Source organism: Tupaia chinensis, unplaced genomic scaffold, assembly GCF_000334495.1.
Source record: "Tupaia chinensis unplaced genomic scaffold, TupChi_1.0 Scaffold145685_1, whole genome shotgun sequence".
In the NCBI taxonomy this organism is placed as follows: Eukaryota; Metazoa; Chordata; class Mammalia; order Scandentia; family Tupaiidae; genus Tupaia; species Tupaia belangeri.
The window spans coordinates 5661239-5680830 of record NW_006205542.1 but is presented as its reverse complement, the minus strand read 5'-3'; the positions used below and the strand labels follow the sequence as shown (position 1 = coordinate 5680830).

At 38.4% G+C, this 19592-nt stretch overlaps 1 protein-coding gene across 1 annotated transcript in view; it reads left to right on the top strand.

Moving 5' to 3' along the window:
- Positions 1–19592, top strand: part of IMPG1 (interphotoreceptor matrix proteoglycan 1) — a 120400-nt gene that overhangs the window by 35110 nt on the left and 65698 nt on the right. The window contains 4 exon segments of the mRNA XM_027768229.1: positions 5568–5588; positions 6905–7152; positions 10279–10355; positions 11288–11366. Coding sequence (XP_027624030.1) covers positions 5568–5588; positions 6905–7152; positions 10279–10355; positions 11288–11366 — 425 coding nt within the window.

Below are 19592 nucleotides of genomic sequence, written 5' to 3'. Positions count from 1 at the left end.
CCTGAGGGTGATTTCTCGCTTTCTGTCTCTCTGTCTCTCTCTGTCTGTCTGGCGAGCGCACGCGCCCTAAAGCAAAAAACCTCTCCGGAAAAAAATAATAATAATAACAAATAATTATATAAATTATAGCTATTTTAAAAATAATTATATAAATAATTATTTTTAAAATAATAGTAAATGAAACTAAATAAATCTAAAAAAAACTTCAACAGATATTTCATTTGGGAACCAGCAGATTTGGGAACCAGCAGTGACAAAGTGGTTATGTCACTGGACTCCCACATATCTGACCACAGGTTGAGTCCTGGACCTGGCAGCTTAAAACTCATGCTTGACGCATGTACCTGCATGCCCAAAATCCCAAGAGGAGAATGGAGGAGAAGGAATTGCAGTGTGGCCATTCCCGCTGGGGGATGATTTCTCACTTTCTGTCTCTCTGGTGATCATACATGCCCTATAACAAAAAAATCTCCCTCAAAAAAAGAAAAATACATATCATTTGTATCATTTTAAACCATAGTTATGTCTCATAACTAAAAATTATTTAATTATAATTTTAAATAAAAGAAATTAAATCATAAAATAATGTCACAGTAAAGTAGAATTCAGTCATGGTCCCACTGATTTGGAACAAATGGGCCTATTTTCTTTAGCATCGTAATAGTCTAATGTAGGTTCATGATCTTTGGCAAGAATGTTTGCATCATTTATTATGTTTTCATTATTCAAAACATCTTCAGGCAGAGTCATAAAGTGATTTTTTTAAAAATGTGCCTCAAGTCTAGCATCAGCCCTGATAACTGAGATTCCATGCCCTCAAGGAGATTTGTAGCCCAGGGAGAGCAGGACTCCATGGAAGTTCTTCCTGGCTCTTTTCCATCTGTTGTTTTAAAGCAAGAAGGTGTGTGAAGTGCAGGCTCCACAAGCTCGTTAAGAACAGCTTCTGAGGGAGTTCTCCCCGGTTATTTCTTCCAAAGCTTAGCAGGCCCCTCTGGCTTGTACAAATCCAGAGGAAGGAAATATTGAAAAGTAAAAGTTATGAAAGATGAAACCCTTAATATTTACCAAAGCAGACTCATTTTTCTTTATTTCGAGATGCTGCTCTGCAATATTCCATGTGAAATCAGATGGATTAGAGAAAAATAAAAGCTGATAGGAAAATTTTTGCATAGAATACAAGGTCTTCTGGATAAACCACTGCAGTTAAAGAACCAATTTTTAATTTAAAGCTGAAGGAAATGACGGGACTAGTTCTCTTGGGGAATGTTCAAATAGTTCTCACTATCACTTCCCTTCAAGAAAGGAAAAACTAACTATAAAAATCAACTTCAAAACAAAACTAAAATGTTAGGTGAGGAGATTTTGTAAAGTAAAAGCTTTTTAAAATCATTGAAAATGTGTATTATAAAAAAAATGCACAGATTTCAATTTCTTTCACACCAAAATTAACTCATATTTTTTTTCCTTGAACTTTTTCTTTTTTTGAGAGGTTTTCACTATAGGGCGCGTGCGCTCGCCAGACAGACAGAGACATAGAGACAGAAAGCAAGAAATCACCCCCCAGAGGGGATGGTCACGCCGCAATCCCTTCTCCTCCATTCTCCTTTCGGGATCTTGGGCACGCACGCACACGCGCCCGGCGTGAGTTTTAAGCCACCGGGTCCGGGACACGACCTGCGGTCGACTACGTGGGAGTCCAACGACATAGCCATTACGCTAACTGCTGGTTCCCGTCCTTGAACTTTTTGAAGTCCCATCATGTATCACTTAAATCTGAATCTTTCCCAGGTATAAATAAACCCTCTGTAAGGATTCATTCTTATTTCCACCAAAAATGCTAGTAAAGTAAAATCACATTTTCCCAGTGGTTTACATTATGTCCTAAAGACTTAATCCAGCAAAAAATAATTTGATTCCTAAAGGCAGTAAACAATATGCTTATGAGTGTACTAACTCGTAATCATTAATAGCAATGCTCAGGATATTATAAAGTAAGTTAATTATGAAAGAAAGCTTTCTGTGGGGCTCGATCCCCACTAAAGACCAAAAACCCTGAGTCTCTTGGTATTGTCCTTCCTTCAGCTCATTTTTAAAGGCTGAATTACATTTTCTTTTTTTTTTTTTGGAGAGGTTTTTGCTATAGAATGCATGTGCTTGCCAGAAAGAGAGAGACAGAGAGACAGAAAGCAGGCAATGACCCCTCAGGGGGGGTGGCCATGCCACAATCCCTTCTCCTGCATTCTCCTCTTGAGATTTTGAGCACACACTCACACGCACCCAGCATGAGTTTAAGCCACTGGACTTAACCGTGACCAGGACTGGAACCATGGTCGACTACATGGGAGTCCAGCGACACAGTCATTACTCCAACTGCTGGTCCCTGATTTACAATTTAACAAGTACTTTCAGATCAGTAATGTCATTCAATTCTCTCAACTGGGAAGTAGTTAGGAAATCTATTATATCACAGTTATAAGTATGAGCAGTAAAGGATCCACTCAAATATTGCTTCATCTCTTATAACAAATATGGAAAACTATTAACAATCATTCATTCTATGTAGAGGGCATACTCCTTCAAACACTTGTGCACAGAGATTCATAGCCATTTTATTTGCAATAGCCAAGAATTGAAAACAACCCAAATATCCAATAGAACAATAGATAAATCATAGCACATTCTTAGCACAGACTACTTCTCAACAAGAGAATGAACTATAGGAATACCTAACAACATAGATACACATCAGAATAATTGTATTGAGTGAAAGTAGCTAGGTAAAAGGAGTACATTATGATTTCTATTGTAGCAAATTCTGGAAAATGCAAACTAATTTATAATGACAGAAAGCAGATCAGTAGCTGCTTGGGCTGGATGACATAGAGAGGGGTAGAAAGGAAAGGGACATAAGTAAATATTTGGGGGGTGATGAATATGCTCACTATCCTGATTACAGTAATAGCTTCCCAAGTCTATAGTGTCAAACATATCATATACCTTAAATATATGCATTATGTTTATGACAATGATGCCAGAATAAAGCATCTTTTCTAAATTGCTAGGACTATGGTCTTGGTCAAGGAAGCTCTCCAGAGCTGCATGGACTATAAACTATTGTTTAAAACAAGCAGGAGGCTCACTGGCAAGGAAGGAAGTCCCTTCCCATCTACTTTAGTCATATTACATCAGAGGATAAAAAATGAACTAATAGTCTAAGAAAAAAAGAGCAACAACGCTAATCTCATCTACTACAGTTTGAATATGTCCTCCAAAAATTTATCTGTTCAGTCACTATAATGGGATTAAGAGAGTAAAATCTTTGTCCAGTTACAGTGTCAAAAGATGAAGCCTTTGGGAAGAATTAAGACTAAGGTCATTACACTGGCTACCAGGTTTATCAGGAAAGGAAATGAGACCAAAACAGAGACCCAAGGACCGCCACTCTGCTCTGCTCTTATCCTCGTGATGTGATCAGGACTCTACAGAGACACTTACTAGATATGGTCCCTGAACCTTGGACCTCCAAACCATGAACTGAATCAACTCTTATTTTTATAAATCACCCAATGTTGGGTATTTTCTGTTATTAGCAACAAAACAGACTGTGGCACCATCATATCTGTAGAGTGTATTTGTCAGCAACTATTATTTGAAATGTAAAGAAAGAAAACTGAACATAGATTTTAAACTAAATATGCACAGAGGAGTTCAAATTTGGTGACCAAATGGCCTTTTCTCAGGCACAATGGATGGCTCACTGGCAAAGAAGGAACCTATCATACCAAAACAAGCCCAGACTAGAGGTTAGGCAGGCCAGGGTTTGAACCTTGACACTGCTGTCATTTTCTTTTTCTTTTTTTTCGTTTTTTTTTTTTTTTTTTTTTTTTTAATCCTTAGGGTTTGTGCACTTACCAGGGAGAGAGACAGACAGACAGACAGACAGACACAGTGAGAGGGAAAGTAATAAGTCACCCCCCATACTCCCTCCTGCTCCCCGGGAAGATGGTCATATTGCAACCCCTTCTCTTCCATTCTCCTCCCGGGATCTTGGGTATGAACCTGTACCCAGGGGAACCAGCAGTTAGCGTAATGGCTATGTCGTTGGACTCCCATGTAGTCGATGGACTCCCATGTAGTCGACCGCGGTTCACATCCCAGACCGGGTGGCTTAAAACTCACGCCGGGTGCGTGTGCATGTGTGCCCAAGATCCCAAGAGGAGAATGGAGGAGAAGGGATTGCGGCATGACCATCCCCTCTGGGGGGTGACTTTCTCACTTTCTGTCTCTATGGCTCTCTCTCTCTGTCTGACAAGCGCATGCACCCTATAGCGAAAACCTCTCCAAAAAAAAAAAAAGAGAGAGAGAGAGAACATGTACCCAGCATGATTTTTGAAGCCACTGGGTTCAGGACTCAAACCTCAGTTGGCCATGTGGGAGTCTAACAACATAACGACCATGCCATCTGCTGGTCCCAATGCAGCTACTTTTTTTTTTTAATAATTATTTTATTTAACTTTTTATTTCTTATTTATTCATTTGTTTATTTCAATTTGACCAGAGAGGGACAGAGTGAGAGAGAGAGAGGGAGAGAGAGTGAGAAAGCAAGCCGCCAGGTCCAGAACTTGAACCACGGTCGGCCATGTGAGAACCCAGCGCCCTTAACCACCATGCCACCTGCCGGCCCCAATGCTGCTACATTTTTAACTAACACAATCTCTCTGTACCCATTCACTTATCTGTAAAATGAGGATTGTGCTGCTGAAAAGATTAAATAAGAATGAATGTAAACTTCCTAGTGCAGATCATTTACTCAGTAGACAGACGATTATTTTTCTTGCAAGCTATCCCATGGTAGTTTGAATCAATCCCTCAAAGTTTACTGATTAAAGAAATTCAAAAACATAGTGAACAGAACACCAGTTCTAGAGGTCAGTCTCAGATAAATTACCTTCAGGAACAAAGTAATAATTGAATGCCATTCAGGAGGTGAGAAGCCCTTTTACAAAATACTTTTGAAAAATTCCATGGCACCAGCACCACCCAAAATGTGAGGATGTATAGGATATATCAATATTTGCAGCTTCTTCAGAAGGAATATGAGGAAATCATGGGTCTTGAGAAGAAGACCAAAAGTGTATATAATCTTTGAGTTTAGGCTCAAATCCTAATCAGAAATATCAGATAAAGTTATTTACTTCCTGAGATTCATGTGGCTCTCAAAATTTCTATCCAAGTGTTGAGCCAGCAGGTGGTGTGGTGCTTAAGAGATTGGACACTCCCACATGGCTGAACACAGTTCAAGTCTCAGACCTACTGGCTTGCTTTCTCACTTTACCTCTGCCTCTCTCTGGTCAAATTAAAATAAAAGAAGGAATAAACAAAATTAAAATACATCTATCCAAGTTCTGATGGAAGTTTATGTGTTTCCTTCAAAGCTCTGGAAAAACATGAGAGACGTGGAAGTATTTTTTTTTTCTTTTACTTGAACTAATTTATTGACTGTCTCAATAAATGCCTTAAAAATTCTTTCTCCCTTGCATGTTCCCTTTGTGTATGATGAAATGAAGACCAAAGAAAGAAAGAGATGGGTAATTCAAACTTTTTTATGTTTCAAAATATAGTATATTTCCCCCCCCCAATTTGTAGGCTGAGTTTGTATAGATAGTTTTTATATATGAAGTTGAGGATATGCCAATGACTTTCTGATTATTTTTTATTTAAATGAAAGCAATTGAACAATTACTGGGAAAAATAAAGAAACCTCTAGTTAAAGTCACTCTTAGAGAAACATCAGCAAAAGAGGCTTTCATAATACTCACTGCCTGATTAGGAAAACATAAAAACACATCTGTAATGCAAGTATGCTTTTACTATTTCTCAAATGTCATTTGTGATAGGAAGTTGTCTGTCTGAATATACACACCTATATGCAATTAACTTAAGTCTCAAATAAAGCAGAGAAACTAATTTGCACCTTGGTTCCAAGGTCAGTTTCAACTGGGAAAAGGACCCACTATATCTTGGAGAGCTCAGTAATAAAAGATTCAGTTTTGACTACTATAATTGACTAGAGAAATAATTAACTGTAGATTGACTGATTATGTGGTCTGCAGAACTGCCAAGAATACACATTATTGGTTCCTGTGGCCTTTAACACACTTCAGCATCCCTCTATGTAGATTTATGGCATAAACTAAAAGGTAAAACTTCATTCTTAAGGACAGAGCTATAGAAAATCCTGTTTCATTTTTATATGCAAGAATGTATTGAATTAACAAATATAAAATAAATACAGTTAACTGCGTACTACTTTCATTTCTGTTTTTATACGTTCCTTCTACACTGTTATTTTAAAAGCAGCTTGGGGAAAAGATTGTTATGTTTCATTTAGAGGTTCAGTTTATAATTAAAAATATACTTCTTGGGAAAAAATAGAGAAAAGCCTTAAGAACTGGAACTTTGACTTGGTTACAACATGCTATTCTATAGGCCTTCCTAAAGGATCCTCTTTGTAAAAGAAAGGACAATTTATCCTCCTTCCTGACTGGCACTGTATGACTTACATGACCAACAAAAACATTGGTCAATACCAGAAACTCTTGACAATTGCAATTTTTTTTTTTCAAAAGACCTAAAGTAAAACTCTTTGGTCACTTGACTCAAATAATAATCCTTGCTCAAACTGGACTTAACCTCCAGCTGATTTCAGAACTAAAATATACATCTATTGTTTTTCCATATTTAAAATTTCTAGTAATCATTGAATGTTTTAAAGTGGAATATTCTTTAGGAGACCTTTAGGAAAAAGTTGAGGCTATCCTGAACCTTTGTATCAACATAGTGACTTTTTTTTCCAAGCATGTAACGATGGCTTTGGGTGGGATGTGTCCTCTGATGTCTATAGTTCAAGCTCCACAGAGGTGCAACTTGTGGCCATCTTCACGAGAGACAAGACAGAAGCAGAAAGCCCTGCAAGTGACCTCCTGTCTTTTGATTCCAACAAAATTGAAAGCGAAGACATCCCTCATGGAACCATGGAGGAGGACAAGCAACCAGAAATATCTCTATCAACTATCAATCTCAGAAGGCTGATCAGCAGAGTACTAGAGGAAGATCAATCCTTGGATGTGGGGACAATTCAGTTCACTGATGGTCAGTTGGTAATTTCATAGCTCTGAGCTTATTCTTATTTTGAAACAGAAACTAAAAACTATGACCGTCCTCTGAATACTGTCATTTTTAACTTGGCTCCTGTAAAGTCAGTCATTATTTTGACAGGCACATCACATAGTGTATCATTTCTGTCTTTTCTCACTCTCTTCTGTGTCTCATTTAAAGCTCCTATGATGACCACTTCCTACTAAGGACAACTCTAGGACTCTCCAAGGGTTTCAGATCAGTACAGGCCAACCATGGACAGCTAGTGGAGTGCAGGAGAAAAGAACCCATGGACAATTCTGTTACCCTTGACACAACCTGAAGAGATTCCCTCATCTACAAAATTAATCAGGTCTCAAAAGGAAACAGAAGGCATACTCAAATTAAGATAATTATAGAAGAGCTTGATAAAGGGACTATTTATAAAGTTTTGTCTATATCCAAAAGAATAAAGCAGTTCCCTAGGACTAGAAACAGCAAGATCTCATTAATTCTGGGCCTGAAGGGCCTAATGATCCAAGCCATCCAAAAGACAGAGGGCCAGAAATCATTGATATAATCCATGTAAGTCAACCTCCTTGGATAGAAAGTAGCAGTAAGAGGAGGGGAAAGTCTGTCCAACATGATAAACAAGACAATCAGGCACACTCAGATTTTAGGGTTTTTTACAATTTAATACTTTTATTTCTCTTTTCCTCTGCTATTTTTGTCATTATTTTTTTTTTTGAGAGGTTTTTGCTAAAGGGCGTGAGCGCTCGCCAGAAAGACTGAGAGAGACAGAGAGAGAAAGCAAGAAATCACCCCCCAAGGGGGGATGGCCACGCTGCAATTCCTTCTCCATTCTCCTCTCGGGATCTTGGGAATGCATGCACACGCGCCCGGCGTGAGTTTTAAGCCACCGGGTCCAGGATGCAAACCGCAGTCGACTACATTGGAGTCCAGCAACATAGTCATTATGCTAACTGCTAGTCCCGTCATTAATCTTTTAAAGAAATTTTTTTGGAGAGGTTTTTGCTAAAGGGCGTGAGCGCTCGCCAGAAAGACTGAGAGAGACAGAGAGAGAAAGCAAGAAATCACCCCCCAAGGGGGGATGGCCACGCTGCAATTCCTTCTCCATTCTCCTCTTGGGATCTTGGGCATGCACGTACAAACACCCAGCGTGAGTTTAAGCCACCGGGCCGGGACTCCTACTGAGGTTGACTCATGGGAATTCAGCAACATAGACATTATGCAAACTGCTGGTCCCAATTTTATTTTTGTGTGTGTATATATACACACACACACATATATACACACACACACATATATAATGAACATAAGAATGTATTTTTTCTATAGTTAATTATTTTTATTTATTTTTATACATTCAACCATTGTATATCATTACAGCTTATAAAATGAATTTTCCCAGTATGAATACATTTTATATTAGTCCAGTTAAAGATATTATCATACATGTTATCATCAACAGATAAGTTTCCATTTTTGGTGTCCCTTAAATGTTTTGTTTCTTTTTCTTCTTCATTCCCTTCTTTTCACCCTCCCCTATTTCCCACCCTCCTCCCACACTGACTCTTGTATCCATGGTTGCTCTCTGTGCTTTTTAATCTTCTAATTTTTCGGTTTCTGCAATAGAGTTCAGACATAAGCTATATATTAAGTGGGGACATACAATGTCTCTTTTTCATAGTCTGGCTAGCTTGCTTAGCAGTAAATCTTCCATATCATCCACTTTCTAACAAATGTCAAAGTCTTTCCATATCATCCACTTTCTATCAAATGTCAAGGTCTAGCTTTTTTTTGGTTTTTTGGGGTTTTTTTATGGCTAATTAGTATTCCATAGTGTATATTTGCCATACTTTTTCAATGCATTCTTCTGTTCTTGGACATTTAGGTTGGGTCCAGTTTTAGCAATTGTGAGTAACCCTGTAATAAACATGAATGTACAAGAACTTTTCTGAGTATATTCCTATCCTTTGGGTAGATACCCAGGAGTGAAATTATTGGATTATACAATAGTTTTATTTGTAGGTCTTTGAAGAACTCAGATTCTTCAGAGAGTCTCCAGGAGCCTGGAACCCCTCAGTAGGCTTAGTAGATAGCAAAATAGATGGACACTAGAAATGTCATTTTAGGATGACATGGCACAAAACTATCATTCTCTGCCAGTTCTATTTTTCTGGTTTAGAAAGGCAAACTTAACACTGCAAGACTTCATAAAGATCTCTTAGGACAAGATGAAGGGCCAGGGAACCTCATGGGTAAAAAAAGGTCAACTTCAGATTTATCTTGGAGATCATCTGATACTATGGGTTTATCTTTTTATTTTTGAGCCTTCTGGGGTCATTTGAGAATCAGGCTTTTACATGGACATAGGTCCTCACAAATGGTCATGGTCATTGGATCTGGTATTTATTCTCACTATTTTTTTTTAACAGCTTTAGTCACATTTTTATCCCCACTGGCTTAGCCAATCAGCCTGTTAGTTCAAATCTGTAGAATAAAACTGAACACCCAAAAGAATCCACCTTAGTAACTCTTATCACATAAACATGCAAGATGTACCCCATGCATTTGTTCTTTTTTATATCATGCAGATGAATGACCTTTTTTGTGTGTGTGTAACACCGATTTTTTTAATGATTTGTCGTACTACTCTTTAAGAACTGCTTATTGGGACCAGCAGTTGGTGTAATGGCTGTGTTGCTGGACTCCCAAGTAGTCAACTGCAGTTCAAGTTCCGGACCAGTGGTTTAAACTCACGCCGGGCATGTGTATATGTGTGCCCAAGATCCTGAAAGGAGAATGGAGAAGGGATTGTGGCCTGGCCATGCCCCCTTGGGGTTGATTTCTTGCTTTCTGTCTCTCCGTCTCTGTCTGTCTTTCTGGTGAGCACACATGTCCTGTAGAAAAACATCTCTTTAAAGAAAGGAAAAGAAAAGAAAAGAAAAGAAAAGAAAAGAAAAGAAAAGAAAAGAAAAGAAAAGAAAAGAAAAGAAAAGAAAAGAAAAGAAAAGAAAAGAGAACTGCTTATTGTTACATTTATCAACCTTTCCTGTTCTATTGTCTAGCCACAAAAGAAAAAGAAAGATGCACTCAAACCTTATTTTTCATCCACAGACACTGTTGGGTCATTGCCAGACTCCAGTCCTGACATCCAGTCAGGGCTACCTACACCCCCTGCTGATATCACAATGGTGAGTTTTTTGTCTTTTTGTTATCCCAATAGGAACAAAGCTTCAAAGCCAGCTTAAGAACTGAACATAGAAAAATTCCCTTTGCAATGATAATTATAATCCTTTCCTGTTTTACAGTTAGTACTTGGTTAACCTACTTTCAATGTCTATATTAATAAAATAAAACATGTATTTCAAGTATCCTAAGGTTCAAAGTTTTCTTCAATTTAGTTAGATATTTGTTTCAATTAGATTCAGGATGTGCTGTTTTTGATAAAAACAAACATATTTTCATGAACTGAAAAGAATAATTAGAATATATTATTTAATTTTAACTTTCAGAAATAAATACAAACATGGACCTACTTTATAAATATGTTTCTAAGTCTTAAGTGTAAGGTCTTATCTATGTATTTATGGAATTTAATAAATATAAACTAATGTCTTAGAAAGTAAAAACAATAAGTTTATACTTAATTTAAAGCTATATTTGTTTAACTTATACCAAAACTATCACTGGAGTATTTACAAAAAGATACATTGACTAAATTCGATTTCCTCTTGAAATGAAAAAAACAATAAATTCTAACATGAATGACACAGTTCAAATTAGAATACTTTGAATTGGGTTGTCAGAAAAGTCATAATGCTTTTTTTTTTCTATGCAAAAATGCATCATGACTTTTTCAGCAACCTAGTAGTTATTAGTTAACCCTATTCAGGCCTACTTGGTTATCCAAGAAACCAACAGATCATATTTTGCCACTGTTGTCAATGAATGGTATCCTTCCAAAATGTATTTCTATATCAAAACCTTTATCCATTGTAGATTCAAGTCACCTACAAAACTATTTTCTTAAATTTAAATGGAAATTTGAACCTCTGAAGTATAATTTTTTTCATATATATAGAAATGTACCTTCTCAACATGTCTTTCTAAATTCATTCTTCAGGATACTACTTTGAGTCCAGCAGTTCCTCTTGGTGAACCAAAACTTGAAACAGTGGACAGAGCAGAGGATGGTCTACCTGGTGAGTCCTTTCCCACACAGTCTACATTAGATGACAACATCCTCTATGAGGAATCCATCTACGACACTGCCCCAGAGACCAGTGAAGAAGATATCCTCTATCCAGAAGAAGATTTGTTCTCACCAGGCATTCCAACAGAAAAACAATCCATTGAACAATCTCATCTGGGCTTTGAAACTGAGAGTCCATCAGGACAAGGTAAGTCATAAGACCCAAGTCCATGACAAGCAGCAATGACTGCAGAGAATTAGCTCTTTACTGTCATATGTATAGCCATGCACTACATAACAATGTTTTAGTCAAAAACAGACTGAATATACAGTGGCCCAAGAGATTCTAATAGGCTATAATATATAGCCTTGATGCATAGTAGGTGACACTATCTCAGTTTGTGTAACTACACTGTATGATATTAACACAATGTTGAAATGCCTGACCGGATACTTAAGAACACATCCCCATCATTAAGTGACATGACTGTATTCCTATATGCCACCCATAGGTTGACCATTAGTGCTGTCTGCTCTGCTACATATGCTTCTTTAGTGCAAACTAACACATATATGATTAACAAATAGGAAGCCCTGTTGATTTACTTTTGAATTGCCAAGCACGATAATTCTGAAGCAATAGGATCAAACTTTCTCACAGCTAAAAATAATTATTTTGCAGTATCTGAAGAACAGCATCACTTCCTCATGTTCTAATGGCTAGGCAGCTACACAGACAATCTATATCCAAAGGGAGGAAACAAAGACTTTCTTTTTCTCCCTAAGTTTATTTATTTCTTTCCTTCATGTGCAAGAGAGAGAGAGACATCCTTAACAGATTTCTCATGGGGTCATCTTCCCCTCAGCCTTGCAGCCAGTCAGGATTGCAAGCATACCCAGTGCATTCAGGTAGACCTTGGACACAAACCTGGAGCCTTCCCATATGGTCTCCAGCCTGACACAGCAGAAGCCCCACTGCTTGGGACACAGCTGGGTCAAAGACCTTATCTTTTGGTTGGAAAAGTTATCAAGGAGTTTATGGCCATTTATAATTAACCTCAATCCACATTTGGAGTTCCAAATCATTTAAAAGCTGACTGAACAAAACAATAACAAAATTTTGGTGAAATGATTGATATTAAATGGTCACAGGATTCTCTTCTTTCATTATATCATAAAATCTTCTCATAAGATCAGTATTGCAAGTAGATTAATAAAAAATGACAGTATATCTGGGGCATTATTGTGGAAGCACTTTTGGAGTTGCTTTACTGTTCTCATTTTGTTTATACATTCCTTCCATTCATGATAATACCAGAGAACACTAAAGCTGGAAGGAATTGTGGAGATAATTGAGTTAAGCCTTAGTGTTCCACAGATGAGAAAAACAAGGCAAGAGATGTGAAGTGCCTTCTGAAGGTCACACTATAGCTGGTCACAGAATTAGGACCATTGTCCAAGTTTTCTCTGTTACACTATGATTGGCTTCAGTAGCCCCATCCTTCAAAAATATATTAGGCCAGAGACCAGCAGTTAGCGTAATGGCTATGTCGCTGGACTCGCATGTAGTCAGCCACGGTTCGCATCCCAGACCTGGTGGCTTAAAACTCATGCCGGGCGCATGTGCGTGCGTGCCCAAGATCCCCAGAGAAGAATGGTGGAGAAGGGATTGTGGTGTGGTCATCCCCCCTGGAGGGTGATTCCTCGCTTTCTGTCTCTCTGTCTCTCTCTGGCGAGCGCACACGCCCTATAGCAAAAAACCTCTCCAAAAAAATATATATCTGTATTAGGCCATTGGCAAAGTCATGACGTATTTGCCTATGTTTTTCTATGTAAAAATGCATCATGGCTTTCCCAACAACCTAATATATATCCTAAAACTTGTTTTACCCTCAAATCACACTCTCATCTCACAATTTCACTACTCTTTCTATTTTCCTAAGTAGTCTAAGCCTCTGAGTCTCCACCATCTCCCTAAGGTTTCCCTCGAACTTTCTTCTGTGGGTCATGATCAGGAGAACGACTTGCATTATGGAAAACCATGTCCTGTTTACATCAAACGTCCTACTGTGGAAGACCAGCATCAGGGGTTTTCCTTTATGGCTGTCCCTGAAGATGTGCAGTGAATGCCAAGACCCAGTTTATTACAACAGTTCTAAGAGGGGTTAGATTCTGACAGCCTATCTTAATTCAAGGATTGACTTTATAGTATTGGAGAAATAAATATACTACACACTCTTTAGTCAATGCTAAGAAAAAATTATATCTCATAACTGATTTTGATTAGTATTGAGCAAAAAAAGAGTTATATTTGCTGTCCTGGGTGCCTACGATACAAATATTCCACATTGCCAATGTAAAAGAAGATTCATATGTTTTTATAATCCCCCTAGTTGGGAATAGAAATGACAAATCTGGGAACAGCAAATGGTGTAATGATTACATCACTGGACTCCTACATGGTCAACTGCAGTTCAAGTCCCAGACCCAGGAGCTTGAAATCCACACCAGGCACATGTGCATGTGTACGTGCCCCAAATCCACAGAGCAGAATAGAGAAGAAGGAATTGTGGTGTGGCCATCCCCCAGGGATTGATTTCTCGCTTTTTCTCTCACTGTCTCTCCAGCGAACACATACACCTTATGGCGAAAAAAATTCTCTCTAAAAAAAAAAAAGGAAAGAAATGACAAATTTAAAAAAAAAAAAAAAAAGCCCTAACCAGGAAAAATTGCTTATTTTAAGTATCCTCAGACTAGCAGGGGGCATGGAAACCACATGGAGAACTGTAGGTTCAAGTCCTGAAACCAGCAGCTTGAAATCATACTGTGTGCATGCCCAAAATCCCTAGAGGAATCTGGAGGAGAAGGGATTACAGTGAGTCCATCCTCCCTGGGAAATGATTAAATGATTTCTCACTTTTCCTCTCTCCCTCTCTGTGTCATTCTGTGCCAAAATCAATTATCTAGAAATAGTATTTCATTCCATTATCAATTTTGATCACACCACTCATGATCACTAAGATATGTCATCCATTGTCATGCTTTTGTGCCTTTCAACAAATCATTTTTTTCTTATGCCTGTGACACCCTTCCGTTCTTCCAACCTGATAACCTCCAACTCTTCCTTGAAGTTTGAGTTAACATACTCCATCTGTGAAGTTTTCCCCCAGTGCTCCCTGAAAAGGATTCATTATTACCATCTGTTCTCTGATTCCATGACAAAAAATCATGTATACCTCTATCAAACATTTACCACACAGTATTGAAAATATCATTATATATGTCTGGAATCCCTCTAAGACTAAATTTATAAAGTGCAAGGATGTGTTATTATTCCTTTTTTTAAATGTCTGTGCTAAACACAATGTCTGGCACAGGATTGTGGTTTCATGACTCTTTCTCACTACTCTAGACCTTATTGGACCTATCAGTCTTCCCAGTCTCAGAGAGCAATCTTGAAGGCTATGCCCCTTTCTGTGTTAGTCCCCACTCAGGTCCACGGAGAGCCTCACTTGTCAGCATGAGAGTGCTGAAGAACTCTACACATTGTGTGATATAACTACCACATTGATTAGTGTCAATGTAGGCATGTAGCTGGATCCCACATGGTGACAGTACAATTTGAGTCCCAGACTCAGTAGCTTGAGAATCTTACCAGGTGTATGTGCATGCAAGGCTAAAGTCCCAAAAGGAGGCAGAAATGGAGGAGATGGGATTGTAGTGTGACCATCCCATACTAGAGATGCTTTTCATTTTCCTTCTCTCTCTCAATCTGGTGAGTGCCTGTGCTTTCTAACAAATTGAAAGAAAAAAAAATGTTCTGAGAGGTCAATGAGAAAACTGTTCTCTAAAGGAAGGAAAGAATGGCCATTCAGCAAAGACGTGCAATTACACTCCATCCCTAAACATGATGGTCACAACATCCAGTAAAGATAAAAATTAAATTCAAGTCTGTCTAACTCTCAAATATGGTACTTCTAACTTTAAATTTTTTTATTTGTTTAATTTTATTAATTATTATTATTTAATTTGCTACTGGGCATGTGCAGAGAGAGAGAGAGAGAGAAAGTGAGAAGCAAGTGGCCAGGTCCAGGACTCAGACTGTGGTTAACCATGTGGGAGTCCAATACGTTTAACCACTATGGCACCTGCTGGCCCCAGGGTGCTTCTAGCTTTAACCTGGGTGTCAGGTAAGATATTACTGTCCTTCAAGATTTCAGCTTGGGAAATTTAATAGCTTGGCCCAAATTTCAGCAATTCTCAAAAAAAATGATTGTTGTTTTTGTCTCCTACAGAACTGTTATTAGTACATCTCTCTACCTGAATCTGTTCCCTTCTCTCTCTCCCTCCACATTCTGGAGAAATACAATCTAGATTTTGTCATTCTCTTTCATCTGTGTTTATAGAACATACTCGTATTTTTATGGTTATATCAGACTTTATTGCAAGTCGAGGTGATAAGAAAAGATGTTAAATTGTAACACGACCGAGAAAGCAGCCTCTAGTTAGATACAGATGTCCCTGTCTTAATGCCTCAGATACACTGAATTCTGGAAACTCCTCACAGGCCAATACTGCCTTGGTTGTTCTCTGATGCAGCATGCTAATAAGTCCTTATTTCCCCAAAACTTCTGTCATGACTACTCTTTTTTTTTTTTCAGGCTGCTTTCAACCCCCTCCCCAAGTTATGGTCTAGTTTTTTTGTAGAGTAGTGGTGTGTTTAATCTCTTTCCAACAATTTGCCAAAGAAAAAACATGTTTCTAAGATAAATTCTACTACTTGTAAAGAAGCAAAAGCAATTAAACATGGCTGTAGTTAGGAATTACATCATCTCCTTCCTTCCACACACCCCTTCACATGAACACACCCAGTGCATATTCAGATAATACTATGTGCCACAGTTTTCAGTAACTCTTGGCAATTTCATCTCCCTTTGATATCATTGTTTCTCCTTCTTCCTTCCTCAAGGAAATTTTCTTTCTCTGCCTCCATTTTATATAAGTCCATTTCTGATTTTAGCACTAAAGCACACATTTCCCCAGGGCTCCATGTAGATTCATTGCACATCTTTAGACGGTAGACTGATCTATCACAGGTAAATTCCAGGGGCACCATGGGCCACAGGGTAAAACAGACTTCAACAATTCTCTTAACTAGTAGTGGCTCTCCGGTTTGCTGTGCTCACTCATTTATTCATTCAAGAAATATTTACATTGTGCTTATTAGGTACAGGGGGTAAAATGGTTAACAAAGCAGATATGCTCCATGACTGGCTTCCCTCCAACAGAACCCAAGACAAGGATGGGATTCTAAGAAGTTTATTTTAGTGGTGATCCCAGGAAACCCATTACAGAATGGTGAAGTGAAGCAGGGAAGAGAAAGAAACCCAGGACAGCCAGTTACCCCTGTGGCCACTGGAGCTCATCATTAGTATACTGGGAAATGTGTACCAACCAACCTAAAAATAATGGACTAACTAAAAATAGGGAACTAGATAGAGAAGTTTATAATATTTGGTTGTTTTCTGTTTTTCTATGCAAAATGCATCATGACTTTTCTGACAACCTAATATTTTTTGCATACAAAGGATATATAGAACACAATTTATAAATAGCAAAGCATATCATATGATATTCTTTATTAACAATTCCATACACCCAACTGATTCTCTTAAGTACAGAATGTTTAAACTGAGATTTGAATAACAGGAAAGCAAAAATAAAAATTGAAGAGGAGTGATGAAGAATGTTTCAGGAAGAGGGAAGTAGCTGAAACTGGAAGCATGGCATTTTGAAAGAAGGTAAAGAAAGCCATTGTAGAGAGTTAAAAAGACAGTATGGAGAGTTGGAAAGAGAGTTACAGAGGAAATGATAAAGCTCTGGAAATACAGAGCTTTATAAGCCCTATTAAAAATCATTACAAGATTTTAAGCAGAAGAATGACACATCAAATTTGAGTTTAAATAGATCCTTCTAACTGAATTGTGGAGAATTGGCTAGAGACGAGCAAAGGCAAGCGATTAATTAAAAAAGTCTTAACAGTAATCTAGGCTAGAAATACTGACTTCTAGGACTTGGGTGACAGGAGGTGGAGATGGACAGAGGTGGATTGATTGGAGTAGTATTTAAGTGGTAAAACCAATATAAAGAATTCTGAAGGATTCAGCAAGAAAGACTGCCCTGATTGATGGATGGTGTTCATCAGCAAACTCACTAGTGATAAGTGGTAATACGAGAGGAATTTGAAAATTCTGTGGGGAAAAAAATGGAATTAAAGTATGAATTTATTTTGGTACCCCCAAAAAATCTGAAATCCATGCATAACTTTCTCATAATATGCACTTTCCATGAATTTTTTCAGACCTCTAGTATATGGATCTACAGTTTCTGTAGCAGGTCAGTTAAATAGTTTGGAATAAGACTCTCAGTTGTTCAAATATTGCCTTCTTAGTTCCTCTTTATAGTCATAAGACTGACAAGCACATCCTATAAGACGCTGACATTTGCTGTTTCTCAGTGACTTGATATGGCCACTTCTATCACCAGCATCCAATTTGGTTGGCTCACATTTACATAACTAGAAATATGATAATTATCTATTATGTTTTTGATTGATCTATCCAGTATTTTAGAGAAGAGAAAAGCAGAGGTTGATAGTACGGGAAACTAATAGATAAATAGAATGATCCTGAGGACCCAATGTTTCTCTTCACAACCTTCTTTTGAAAACTAACATGGGACCAGCAGTTAGCATAATGGCTATGTCTCTGGACTCCCATGTAGTCGACCGTGGTTCGCGTCCTGGACCCGGTGGCTTAAAACTCACGCCAGGTGCGTGTGTGTGCATGCCCAAGATCCCAAGAGGAGAATGGAGGAGAAGGGATTGCAGTGTGCCCATCCCTCCTGGAAGGTGATTTCTCACTTTCTGTCTCTCTGTCTGTCTGGCGAGCACACACACCCTATAGCAAAAACCTCTCCAAAAAAAAAAAAAAGAAAACTAACATCAAGAGGGGCCAGCAGGTGGTATGGTGGTTAAAGAACTAGACTCCCACATGGCCAACCGCAGTTTGAGTCATAGACCTGGTGGCTTGAAAATCATTCCAGTCACATGAAAATCATGCCAGACAGATGTGCCTGAAATCTCAGAAGGAGAATGAAGGAGAAGGGATCGCAGTGGGGTCACCCCCCGGGCCAGCAGGTGGTATGGTGGTTAAAGAACTAGACTCCCACATGGCCAACCGCAGTTTGAGTCATAGACCTGGTGGCTTGAAAATCATTCCAGTCACATGAAAATCATGCCAGACAGATGTGCCTGAAATCTCAGAAGGAGAATGAAGGAGAAGGGATCGCAGTGGGGTCACCCCCCTGGTAGGTGACTTTTTTTCTCACTGTCTGTCTCTCTCTGTCTCTTTCCAGAAAGCACATGAGCCCTATGGCAAAAACAAACTAAATAACATCAAGATTACTTTAAATCTATAGAACTGCTACAGCTCTGAGTGCTTTCTCTTCCTACATGTCCCAGATTAGAAATTCTGTTTCAACAATGCAGTGGGTTTTGTTTTGTTTTGTTTAATGTTTTTCTGTATTTGTTATATTTTTCACCTTGAGCTTAGTGTTTGTATCCTATCCCTTCCTGTTCCTGGAGTGGCCTCTACCACATTGCAGAAGCTGAGTTCGTATTGTACTAATGCTAGCTGAAATGCCAATACCTCACCAGCCTCGGAAAAACAGCACATGGGAGTTTTCAGCCCTGTGAGAGTCAGGCACTACCCCATGGAGCTCTGCAGCCTCCTGGAGATGATCTGAAAGCCAGTTCTGTTCCATTTCCTTTCCGTCTTGGTGGCTCTGAAACAACTAGGATAAACCTGTTGAATTATATACCCTGGACCATCCCTCAGTGGCAAATGCTTTAATGACAAAGAGAACATCTCTGCATGAATAAGCCCTTAAATGCATTTCAAAATTAAGCCATTATGACAATTTTAACAGAAATCTTAACTTAAAAGCATATTTCTCAGCTATTACAGGTAGAAAACTGGGAAACTTTTCAGAAAAAGGGTTACTTGTAAAGCTTAAAGAAAAAACAAATTAAGGCAACATTGTATGAAGAAAATATTGGAGGAAATATGTCACTGTTTCTAGGAGTTGAATGTCTGTGTTTTCCCCAAATTCATATGTTGAAGCTTTAGTCCCAAACTTGATGGCATTTGCAGGTGGGGCCTTTAGAAGGCCATCA